The sequence below is a fragment of the Pleurodeles waltl genome, chromosome 3_1, assembly GCF_031143425.1.
Source record: "Pleurodeles waltl isolate 20211129_DDA chromosome 3_1, aPleWal1.hap1.20221129, whole genome shotgun sequence".
Lineage (NCBI taxonomy): Eukaryota > Metazoa > Chordata > Amphibia > Caudata > Salamandridae > Pleurodeles > Pleurodeles waltl.
Genome location: NC_090440.1, coordinates 1,435,503,566 through 1,435,516,515, shown reverse-complemented (window position 1 = coordinate 1,435,516,515; position 12,950 = coordinate 1,435,503,566). Strand labels below are relative to the sequence as shown.

Below are 12,950 nucleotides of genomic sequence, written 5' to 3'. Positions count from 1 at the left end.
TCATTTGCATGCAAAATGAGATGTACTCACACAGGAAAGAAAAGATAGACTGTGACACTATTCATAGAAAAAAAAGGAACAATAATAGAAAGAAAAGGGGAGGATCACAACAAAGGAACATAATCCAACGATATATAAAAGACAGAAAGGAAAACAAAATATAGCAAACATGGGCAACAAAGATAGGGGAAGAAATCAAAACAGTAAAGTGAACAACAACACAATCACCACCCCACAAGTAAAAAGAAACAAGGAAAGCGTGCTGCACCCCATAAAGCCCTACGCAATACCCAGCCATGACGGATGATCAGAATGAAATGCCCCCGCCTGCGCAACTGCAGAGACAGTTCCCCTGGCTAAACGCTCTGGTAGGCATGCTACAACCTGTGCTAGCTGATCCAGCAACAGCATCACCCTACTGGGGGACTTGGATAGGAAGGTTCCGAAACTATTTTGTTTCACTCGAGTAACCGATGGTGAAGTGAAACACTCTCTTCTATTACATTGCGCTGGAGATTTCATGTACAAACTGTTTGAGCACCTCCCCAAAGCCTTCGCAAGGGACGACTATGATGCAGCATTATGAAAATGTGTATCCTCAACTCAAACAAGGCTTCATAACTCCTTTCAATTGCAATAGAGGATTTTATCTTGGAAACTTGTATGAGGCTGAGAGGGTAGGGAGTGGGAAGACGGGATTAGCAATGTAATGTATAATTAAATGTCAGGGTGATTGTTTGGACATCGTAGCCACAGGGCCAGATTCACACAAGTGAATTTACACTTTAGTGTAACTTTATGACGTTTTAGTATTCATGAACACATTTTACTAGTAGCATCTTTATGACTGCAGAGTCTCCATACTTATGGTGAAGACTTCCCACATAAAAAAGATAGGCCAGACCTGTAAGTATGGTAAGGTTTTATAGTAAAATGATTAAACATTGCTGTAGAAACCGGCAATGTGACAATACTGTAATTGTGGAAACTGATTTTGTGAGTCCAGTAGATTATAGAATCCAATTACACAGACATGCTAGGGAATTATGATAACTGACAATATGTCTACAGAGGTGTGTTAACTAAATTGATAATGATGCATACTGTGTCATTGGGCTTCAAGCCTGAGGGCTGAAACATCCCAGGAACAGTTTTTAAATGGAAATGGGAACCTTCTCAGATGTTCTTTTTCTTGATACTGTCAAACAAAGTATGAATGTGGTCTTCAGGTGTAACCTCAATACATCAATGATCCAGTAAATATTCAGACTACGCTCTAGCCTATTCATTTTCAATGTTTCAACATGTCATTCTTACATAATGTTCTTGTTTTATTGTTTTCCATTAATCATATTTCTGCCAGGTTCCTTTGTAGAGATCCCTCAATGTCATATTTCTTTGCATCTAACCATATTGAAAAAAATGTTTTCAAAGACAAGTGTGAAATTCCAGGATTCTAGATTTTTAGGATAACTTCCGACTATGTAAATGAGTAGCATTTACATTAATTTTATATACATTTTTCTTCTGTGGAGCTTCTAAAATATGCCATAGATCTAACACCTGGATCTACAGTGGACAATACTGCATTGAGAAAATACCAGCGGCAGCTCCTCCGCTATGGGAGAGGAGCGTCACCCACTGCGAGCAGCAGCAGCTGCAAAACTTTAACAATGAAAGGATAACAAACTGTGTTTACTATCCTTTCATTGTTAATGGGGCGGGCCGATAGGGATGACGGGGTCTAGGGGAGTGCGCTGTGTACTCCTCTCAGTGAGCATGCGTGTTTGGCCGTCCGTCTCGGGTGCACTGTGCTCTCTCCATCCCGGCACTGTGTTGCCAAGCTGGAGAGAGCAGGCACAGGCTCCCAGTCCACGTGGGAGTGCCCTGGCTGGGCGCTCCAGCCAATCCCAATGCTGTTCTGAGCAGCATCAGGATTAGCCACAGGGCGGGCTGGGAGCCTGTGCCTGCTGCGGGGACGGAGGAGCAACGACGGGGCACCCAGGTAAGTTTTTATTTTTTAATTTAAAGTTTTTGTTTCCCCCTCCCCCGCATGCGCCACCCCGCCCCTTCATCATGCAGCGAGCCACGACTGGAAAATCCATTAGAGATGACATCTTAAAGTTCTAAAAGCAAACAAAGCCACCAAAAGTTGAAATCATGAAACTATGTATTTGTTCATAAGAACAGACATTTGGGAGACTCTACCAGAAAGTGGAGAAGAGGCAGTCTCTAGAAAAATATTCAAAATTTAACAGATATTTCATGAAGCCCCAGAAAAGGATTTTAGGTATAATGCTTTATGTGACATTTTTAATTGTGTGCTTTGATTTTGCCTGTTTGGATACAGCACTTACTTGGAATCTTTGTCTTGTTTTGCAGTTTCATACAAGTCATTAGGATCCATTGCAGGAAGGATGTCTGTTATAACACCCTGAAAAGTAAAAATAATATTAGAAATGTCTGCAGGTTGGTCATTTGCCATTTATTTCCCCAATACTAGTGACTGTTGATTGCTTTCCCACCACTATCCCAGCACTCCATGTTTTGCTGAGTTAATTCTCTATCAAATTTCTTTGTTTACCAGTTGAACTCAGTCAGAGTCTACCTCTCAATTTTCAGAAACCGGGGTCATGTCTTGGCTTTTTGCTATTGCTCTGGACAATGTTACAGTTTTATTTGTAAATCACAACAATACCATACTATCTACATCTCATGTTTACACACAGAGATCAATTTACTGTTGTTATGTGTATCTTTTGCGACATTGCCTATTATCAGTGTAGTGTTGGACCTGGCCCTTTTACAGGGTCATTCCCCAGAATTTTTTTTTTTTTGCCTCCTTATTTTTCTGACCTTTGTTTGCTGACGTTTTGACTCTGAGCACTTTCTCACTGCTAACCAGTGCTAAAGTGCATGTGCTCTCTCTTACAAATTTGGTATGATTGGATGATATCTGATTGGCATATTTAATTTACCTATATGTCCCTTGTAAAGTGGTATCCCTATACCCAGGGCCTGTAAATTAAATGCTACTAGTGGGCCTGCAGCGCTGCCTGCGCCACCCACTGAAGTAGCCTGTCAAACCTATCTAAGGCCTGCTAGCGCAGAGCCTGTGTGCGCAGTTTCCTGCCACAGAGACCTGGCATCTAAATTTACTTGCCAGGCCCAGAACTCCCCTTTTACTACATGTAAGTCACCCCTAAGGTACGCCCTAGCTAGCCCTTTGGGCAGGGTGCCATGTATGTAGAAGGAAGAACATGTGCCATGTAGCGTGGCCTGTCCTGGTAGTAACAAACAGCCTAACTTGTTGTCTCACTGCTGTTAGTGCTGCCTCCTCATAGGATTGCATTGGAAATGCCCTGCCTTATGTGTAAGGGGTATTGTCTGATTTATGAGGGGTAGCGTAGGCATGTTTGGTATGGTTGTGATAGTGGTAAGAAATGCTGCTTACTGGTGTAGGTGTATTTTTTATTACTATCACAGAAATGCCACTTCTAGAAAGTGCGCATTTATCTGTGCTTATGACTTTGGTGTTTTGCAGCTTGTCTCCAATCAACGTCTGGGCAGACTGACAGTTGGGGCTTTGGGCATACTTCTCAGACAGCCTGAACACAGGGAGGTGACACAGAGGTGCATCTACATATTGTAAAGCCTTCCTGGGCTGCGAGAAGGGAGAGGCGGGGCACACCTGCATTTGTAAAGACTGTGCCCTGGCCTCACACAATAGGGTTGTTAACCCCCCACTGATGTTTGGAGTCTCTACTGAAAGGAGAGAGGGGGCACTCCCAGGACCAGTTGTAACTGGCTGGAACTTCCTCCCCCTACCATTGCAAAACACTGTAAGAACTGACTATAAGTACAGGGAAGTTTTCCCCACAATTTGAACATTCTTGGTACCTGAAACTGGACACAGAACGCTGATGAATGGACCCACCAGAAAACCACCTTGGACTGCTGCTGTTGTGCTGACCTGTGACCTGCCTGGTCACTAGGAGGAACTGCCACCACCTGCACCCCTTGTGCTGACCTGTAGCTGGGCCCACCAGCCCTGTACTCTTTCTTTTCGTGCTTGCTCCCAGGGACAGGGTGCTGTGGCCCATGACCCCTGCAAACACACTCAACAACTTTGCCTGAGCGCTTTGGGAAGCGCTTTATTGGGATCCCAAATCACTGCCGCAACCTGGGCTGGGAAACAAGCCCTCGCTCTCTCTTTAGTGCTCTGCCTGGATTTGAGGACCCCAAATCACTGCCTCGACCCAGGTGCCGCAGTTTGACTTCAGCGTGAGGTTTGCTCTGATCCTGGTGCCCCTGGGGCACTGACCGAAGGTAAAAGAAGGAGCTTGCACGCTCCTACCGTGTCCCCGGGTGACGCGCCCTTTTCAGAGTGCCCCCGGGGCACACCTCGGCTCCCCTTCCTCAACTCTGCTTCCCTTGCGGACGAGGGAAAGCAGAAATGCGGCTCGCAGATCCGGATCGGGTGCGGCCGCATGGGGAAACAGGTGAGGAGCCTCATCAGAGGCCCCTTCGTTCCCCGCTTCCTCATTAGGCAGCCGCACCGTGGACAAGGGCGGCTGCCGCTCTAACAAGCAGGACACGGGGGAGAAAGGGAGTTCCCTTTCCCCCGATCACTGTGGTAGGGGCGCGATCGCCCCGACTACGCTAAACCATTGGCTTTTGCCCCCCCCTCGGAGAGGGCCATTAGAGGCCCGGGGGGGCCCCCAAAGATCACAGGTCCCCATAGGGGCCCGTTCTAAACCCAGGAGAGAGGGTGCTGATCACCCCTCCCCCCAAAGAGCACCGCATGGCCCCCTTTTTTGCACATAGGAGCGCCAGGGGCCCCCAGGCTCAACTTCTAGGCACTGGAAGTGCCTCTTCCACCAGCAAGCAGGTACTCTTTAGGAAATCTAGGCTCTAGGAGCCTAATACAGACTTGTGGATGTTTCTATTTCCTACCTGTTTACTGTTCTACATATATGTGCTGATGTTCCTTTTAGGGGCATGTCTAGCTGATATGTATTCATATGACTTGTGATATATTCTCTAATGGTTCTTTTATTTGGGGATTGTTCACGACAAGTGCATATATCTTTTACTCTAATTCCTGACTACTGCTTATGTTGCAGAATCCTGAGTACTTACGTGTTCTAATGTGACAACTGCATATTCTTGCACAGTATTAGTAACTTGTGTAACATTCTGACAACTGCTAAGGTAGCAGGGTATTACTTACGTGTAATGTTGGTCTAATTATGTTTTGTGCAATACAGATTATTTTTACATAGCTCAGTGTTGTTTTTACTTTGTGGTGTACATTTTGCGTCATGTGTGTTGTGTGTTGTGCAAACGCTTTACACATTGCCTCCGGGTTAAGCCTGACTGCTCGTGCCATGCTACCAAGGGGGTGAGCAGGGGTTATCTTGGATGTGTAACTCCCTAGCCCTGACTAGAGTGGGTAGGTTCTGCCTGGCTGAGGTGCATACCCTAGCCAACCAGAAACCCCATTTCTAACATGTAGGAAATATGTTTTTTGGTTGCAGAATCTTCTCAAGCAAGAACCACAATCCTTGTCAGTGTGAAGCATAAAAAGCACTTAATTTAACCTGTGCTTACCCCTCTTGTAGCTTGGCATGAAAGCAGTCAGGCTTCACTTAGACTTAGAGGCAATGTGTAAGGTATGTATGCAGTACATAAACAGTGAACAGTAATACAATGAAAACATAACACAAAAAATCCCACACAAGGATAGAAAAAAAGAGAAAAAATGAATAAATAATTTGACACTGAAACTAATTAAATCCAATCAGTAGAACCACAGTTATAAATGTTTTAAGTTTTAGTGAAAAATAGGCACTAAAAAATCAAAGTGCCTACTGCTGGCATCTAACACCATGAGACTGGGGCAAAGTCAAACGTTATGGCCCGTCGCAATGGAACGCATTTCAGATACGCGAGCTGGATTGGTCCTGGTCTCTGCTTACATGTGGACTTAGAAGAAACTTTGAAGAAAAGTTCCTGAGAAGGCAAAGTTCAGTGGGGCAAGGCAGCTAGCGGTGTCTGAGGAGGAGGCATTGTAGTCGGGGAGGCACAGGATGAAGTTATGTAAAGATTTCAACACTCAGAGTTTGCTACTTTTTTGGAAGCTACAGGCTGAATCTGACGAGGGCTTCACAAGACCAGATAGCCTTCCTGGGAGGACCTGCAGAAGTGGATTTGCTACTGCAGATAATACCATAACAGGAACTACCACAAAGTCAGACCAACAGGCAATGCACCTCAGGCAGATCAGTGGCCAGGTAGGCCCCAGTCTCCTGTCAGTTCTCAGATCACTTTTTGGTGGAATTTTTTTTAAGTCCCAAGTTTCAGTTTCTGGCAGCTTGGGCACCTATAGTCCCACTTCCAAGGGTCCAGGACTGGTGAGGTATCACTTGGAGGACAGGGCTCTCTTCAATCAGGGTGCAGTTGCAGGTCTAAAGATGTAAGAGTATTTGTGTCACTGTAGCTCAGAACTGGAGGCCAGCCAACTAGCCTTTGCAGTCACTCTGGTAGTCATGGGATTAAACAGCAAGACAGGTCTCAAGCAGCAGGGAAGTCCTCTGGTAGCAGCAGGGCAGTCCTCTCAGGTACAAAGCAGACCTGAAGCAGCAGGGCAGTCTTCGGAAGGTCAAGGCAGTCTTTCTGGGGGTCCTCCACCAGTCCAGCAGTAAATTGAAGAGATGATCTGAGGAGGGTCCAACGTTTATACCTGTTGACATTTGATAATATGTATATTTTTGATGACACCAAATCTTAACATTAAATGCAGGGTTTGAGATTCTTCTAAACAATGAGGAAAATCTTCAATCAATTGCTTCTTTGATGATAATGAATTTGAAATAACTGCTACACTGAGACCATAAAGTTATATGAAAAGTGAAGCAAAATATTTTCATGACAAATGGCAATTTTTTCTTTCCATCCTTTGTATTCCATTGTATGAATTACAATTAAGTATGGGAGAATTTCATTTCTTTGCAGAAGGTAATATTTCCATATAAAGCTTGGATCCATCTAATTATCCTAGGACTGAATCCAGTACTACTCAGTAAATGCCATAAGAATGCCCAGGATACCAAGTCAACACTGCTGACTCCTGTCTTAAAAATACAGCAAAATGAGTGTCTTTCGATTAAGTGGATATCGTGTAATTATTAGCATCAAATAGATTTAATGGAAGATATTGGTAAGGACTTCATTAACCTCCACAGGAATAGAATATGGGCCAAGTGATCTATCAGAAGATAAGTCCTTAATTGCCATACATAGCTTCTCCTCTATCATAGGTGTTTTTGTAATTTGGCATCGTGAAGATGTAACATAGGAGCATTTAATTCATAAATATACCTAAGAATTTCTGATTGTCTAGATTGTTGTTGCTCTTGGCAGAAATGTAAGTAGTGGTCTTGGAATGTGAAAATTATGGCCCATATTTATACTTTTTGACGCTAAACTGCGCTAACGCAGTTTAGCGTCAAAAAATTTAGCGCCGTCTAACGCCATTCCGAAGCGCCATGCGGGTGCCGTATTTATGGAATGGCGTTAGCCGGCGCAAGCAGACCGGCGCTGCCTGGTGTGCGTGGAAAAAAACCACATAGACCAGGCAGCGCCGGCGTAGGGGGAAAATGGCGCTAGGGCGTCTTAAAATGGCGCAAGTCGGGTTGATGCTAAAAAATCGTCTTAACCCGATTTGCGCCATTTTTTCGACGCCCAGACGCCATTTAAATGACTCCTGTCTTAGTAAAGACAGGAGTCATGCCCCCTTGCCCAATGGCCATGCCCAGGGGACTTATGTCCCCTGGGCATGGTCATTGGGCATAGTGGCATGTAGGGGGGCACAAATAAGGCCCCCCTATGCCACCCAAAAAAATTAAAAAATATAAAAAATTATACTTACCTGAACTTACCTGAATGTCCCTGGGGTGGGTCCCTCCATCCTTGGGTGTCCTCTTGGGGTGGGCAGGGGTGGCAGGGGGGGTCCCTGGGGGCAGGGGAGGGCACCTGTGGGCTCATTTTGAGCCCACAGGCCCCTTAACGCCTACCCTGACCCAGGCGTTAAATAGTGGCGCAAATGCGGGGTTTTTTGACCCGCCAACTCCCGGGCGTGATTTTTGCCCGGGAGTATAAATACGACGCATTTGCGTCGCCGTCATTTTTTTAGACGGGAACGCCTTCCTTGCATCTCATTAACGCAAGGAAGGCGTTCACGCAAAAAAATTACGCTATTTGCCAATACTTTGGCGCTAGACGCGTCTAACGCCAAAGTATAAATATGGCGTTAGTTTTGCGCCGAATTTGCGTCGAAAAAAACGACGCTAATTCGGCGCAAACGGAGTATAAATACGGGCCTATATGTTTTCTTCTTACTATAGTGCCTTTAGCAGATTTCTGCAATACATTTTTAGCTACTACTTCTGTGATTCTTGAAATTAAAATACGGCTCACATTTTAATTAAAGCAAAACATTTAAATTGATTTTGATGAAATCGATAAGATGCCCTATCCAATTACTTTTTCTATAGGAACATAGTGATAGCATTGAAATGAGTGAATATAATCTCCTAAATAAAGTGATCACTTTGCTTAGCCAATGAGAGTGCATATTTTGATTCCAATGTTTGCAATAAAGTTCTTATTTAATTAGCTCTAGATCGATCGTTTCTATCTCTTGAAATTGTATATGTGAGGGCAGATTCTCTTATGATAGCATTCATATAATCCCATACCACGTTGAGGGAGGCAGTCTGTATTTTAGTAACAATATAAACCTGCAAAACTTCTGCAATCCTCTCTGATTTATAAAACCAAGGATTCTTGGGTGCCACAGACAATTAAAAAGATACAGTGAAGTGGCTGTGACTATTGTGCGTACTAATAATTTCTGATCATACTCTTGCTATTTCTCCTACACTTCAACTAGAAGGTTTAGAAGAGGCTACACAAGATGTTACACATCCCAACTCTGTTTCCTCCATTGCCTCCAGTTTGTTTGCTACCCCTCCTTCCTCCCTATATGATACCTGATACAACTGCAGACACCCAGTATTTTTCAGTGGTACTAGTTCTGATCAATCTATTGATTTGTGCAATAAAACATTTCAAAGACAGGCTAACCTACCACCCTATCATAAGACTGATCTTGATATTGGAAAAATCACTACCAAAAGTCTGGAAACAGCTTCAAATGAGACGGAAAAACCTACAAAGTCTACAGTACCACAGACACAGGTTTCAAACATAGAAGAGGCCTTCTTTTGCTTATCTGATGTGTCTAACCTGGGATCTAAAGCCGACTCTTAGCCTGATATTGATAAAACTACTACCGACTGCTGTGGCGGCCCTGTGACATCAAAGGGGGGATACTCAAGGATGAGTAGCCAGTGGCAGTTAAAGGCCGGAGCAACAGTGACAATGATAGTAATGCTAGCAATAGTAGCAGTAGTATCAAAGATGCTCAGCAATGGGACATATGGCTCACCATCTCACTCTTACTTTTAAAGTCACACCATCACAGGCTCTGTTAGGGTGGGGCTTGGAAGCATCTAAAGTTACCATCAAAGATCTATAATTTATTGTGTACCCAAAGAAAGGAGTATAAGAAAGATGCGGCTGGTCTAAGCACAACTAATTCAAAAAACCTTGGTGCACTATGTAAGCTATCCAAGCAAATGTCCCTGTTTGGTACTCGACTGATTGTGATAGAAGAATTTCAGTTAATATTAGCACATGCCAAGTTAGTTGACAAGCAGAAGTAGCAGTCTCAGATTCTGATGTACAAAATGAACGATTTAGAAAACCATGTGAGATTTAATAGTTTAAGAGTATTAGGCATTGAGGAGGGTCTGAGAGAGATGAACCATGTGGCTATTATTGTTCAACAATTTCAGAGACCTTTTCTTGATCACCAAGAGTGCAATATAGATTGTCAAGTTACCCTTTCCGGGTTGGACACCCAAGTATATATATGTATGTATATATATATATATATATATATATATATATATTTGTTTATTTAGCAGAGCCTTTTTTAGTGTATTGTTTTATATTTTTAATCAGCTGCCTCCTTCTAGGAAGACAGAGTTCATACTGCACATGTTATCAGCCTTTTGCACAACATGCACTCTTTGCCTTCTCCAAGGCTGTTAACATTTGGTACATGATATGCCAGCTTGGATTGCTGGCCCAGTAGCCGGATACTATCCTCTAGACACATCATCACAGCAGGCCTATTCCTACAAACTGTGTATGTAATATTATTTAAACAACACATAGGAATAGTAGTTTTAGAGGGCATTCTAGTCATGACCATCATGGGACGTATCCCACATTGCAGCCAGCTTTATAGATCCTGGTGGTGACTTTTCTGCTTCCCGAGAGGCTTGCCATCTTGAATACAGGCAGACCCTGGGCAGTCTATTCAGGTTTGAGGTGGGGGTTTCTCCCTTAGATCAGGACAGGTGGATAGGTTACCACTATTATGCTCTCAGACATGGACATAAGGGTTAGGCAGGAATCATTAGACTTTCTCGACCTATACAAAATAGTAGGGTTGTCAATCTTCTTTACACTGGTGATCACTGTACTATGTTTCATCTGCCTTATAAATGCAGCTTATGCTTTTTATACTAGGATGCAATTGCTTCAATAAACACACTGAAACTCAGTCTGCATCCCGGGTCTTGCCTTGGCCTGTGTGAGTCATTGAGTAACTGAGTGAAAAAGCTATGATCTGTTTCTATGACCTTCCTGAGAAGTCAGAGTGACACATTTAGGTTGCCACAGATCAACACTCCCTTGATTGGAGTGGATGAGGTACTGTGAGCTAGTGAGAAGGTAGGCAGGCAGTTTCCAGACGGTGTGGGGCTGACTCATTCTCTCACACATGGTGGTGCTGCCACCCTAAATGCTCAGTCTTATAACCATAATATGAGCCGCGAGACAGGCGGACCTTAAGTATTTCAGCAATTAATCTACTCTGAAATTGCCTTCAGTTAAGGAGAACACAAAGAGCCAATGATGGCCTGTACATTTTCAGGTTCAGAGCAGTAATCCAGGCAGCTTTGAAAAAACACAAAAATGTGCTGATAGAAAAGGGTACTTACATTAGATAAATGGTGATGTCATCATGGTTGTTTTTTAGAATAATGTTAGTACTAGAAACGAAATTTAACAATTAAGTTTATTTGTTAGCACAAACCATTTGCAGAGCAACACATTTCTAATATTAAATATTTAAAATTTAACTCCAATACAGTCCTAAAACCATCATGATCAAATGATTGTAATTAGTTCTTTGATGATGTTGTTTTGTTGTGCACAACAAATTAAAAAAATGTGAGCCCTGTTCATGCACCTCTGATATTGTTTACATTCTGGTTTCATTAAGGAGTTATTACACTGCTTGTTCTATGAGACTTACTTGACCTTAGTGGGCCCACTTAAGCTGAACTGAGGGAAAAGCATGGAGTTAAAACTAAATGCTAAATATGCAGTTGTGCAAAGCAAAAGACAATATGTATGCGCAAATAAAGCAGACAATGCATGTTGCGGCCATAACACTAGAATATCTGTACCCAACTCAATAGGCCTTAGAAGAATGAAATGCTAAACGACCACCAGGTTGCCATTCTGTTAAACCAAGGGTTCTTGTTAGACCTGACAGCCTTAGAGTGGTGTTCCCCCAACATTTTGCCTAACTCCTCTCATTTTCTGACCTTGTTATTGCTGGCTTTAGTGTACTTTACCACTGCTAACCAGTGCTAAAGTGCTTATGCTGTCTCCCTTAAACACAGTAATATTGGCTTATCCCCAATTGGCATATTTAATATACGTATAAGTCCTTAGTACAGTGCACTACATGTGCCCAGGGCCTGTAAATTAAATGATACTTGTGGGCCAACAGCACTGATTGTGCCACCCTTTTAAGTAGCCCTCTAAACATGACTCAGGCATCCATAGCAGAGCCTGTACAGTTTACACTGCTATATCGACCTGGCAAAATAACCCATTAGCCAGGCCCAAACCACCTCTTTTTATACATATAGGCCAATCCTAAGGCAGTCCCGCAACAACTCAGAGGGCAGGGTGCAATGTATTTAAAAGGTAGGACATGCACTTTTAACTTTTACATGTCCTAGTAGTGAAAAACTTCCAAAGTTCTTTTTCAGTACAGCAAGGCCAGTCTCTCCCATAGGATAACAATGAGATTAGCTTAATTCACAATCAATAGGAGACATGTTTTCCAAGTTTGGTGTCAATTTAAATTTAAAGTCACAACTTATGGTGAAGTCGGATTTTAAATTGCTATTCTGAAAATGTCAGTTTTAGAAAGTTGTAATTTTCTTACTTTAGTTATTTGATGCCTGTTGCTGTTTCTGATCACGTGTCTGGGGTGGGGTGACAGCTCGGCTTTGTATATTCCTCCTAGACAGCCACAAACAATAGGATTTTAGGTGAGACCTGATGGGCCATCCACATCCTGAGTAGCTGAGCACAGCCTCACATTTACACCTGAATAGGCTGTGTCCTGGCCCCACACAAATGGCTGCATAGCCCCTGTAGCAAGTCTGGATTGAGCGAGGGCAGGAAGGCAGTACCGCTGTGCACTTCAAAGGCCTGTCTTTGAAGTCTCCCCCACTTCAAAGGCCAAACTGGGTAGAAGTGCCGGACCTCTGACACCACCAACTCAGTACCCTTCTGGATCTGTGGATACTCTGCCTGGAAGAAGGACTGTTGTGCTGCTATAAGGAATTCCACTCTGCTGAACTGCTATTGTGCTTGATTCCTACTTTGCTGAGTTGACCTGCTGCCTCCTTGCCTTAAAGTGAGAAGAACTGTACCTGGATCTTTCCAACAAAGAACCCAGAGTGACTCCAAGGGCCAGCTAACTGGTGTCCTGGTGAAAGTCTCAGGGA

General features: G+C 43.4%; 1 protein-coding gene across 5 annotated transcripts in view; it reads right to left on the bottom strand.

The window, feature by feature from the left end:
- Positions 1–12,950, bottom strand: part of LOC138283366 (interleukin-18-like) — a 233,394-nt gene that overhangs the window by 184,504 nt on the left and 35,940 nt on the right. For 4 of the 5 annotated variants that reach the window (XM_069221346.1, XM_069221349.1, XM_069221344.1 and 1 more), the window contains exon 2: positions 2,358–2,434. In XM_069221346.1, coding sequence (XP_069077447.1) covers positions 2,358–2,407 — 50 coding nt within the window. In that variant the 5' untranslated portion in view covers positions 2,408–2,434. Of the gene's footprint in view, positions 1–2,357; positions 2,435–11,138; positions 11,165–12,950 lie in introns of those variants that run through there. The other variant, XM_069221347.1, reaches the window with a different exon arrangement.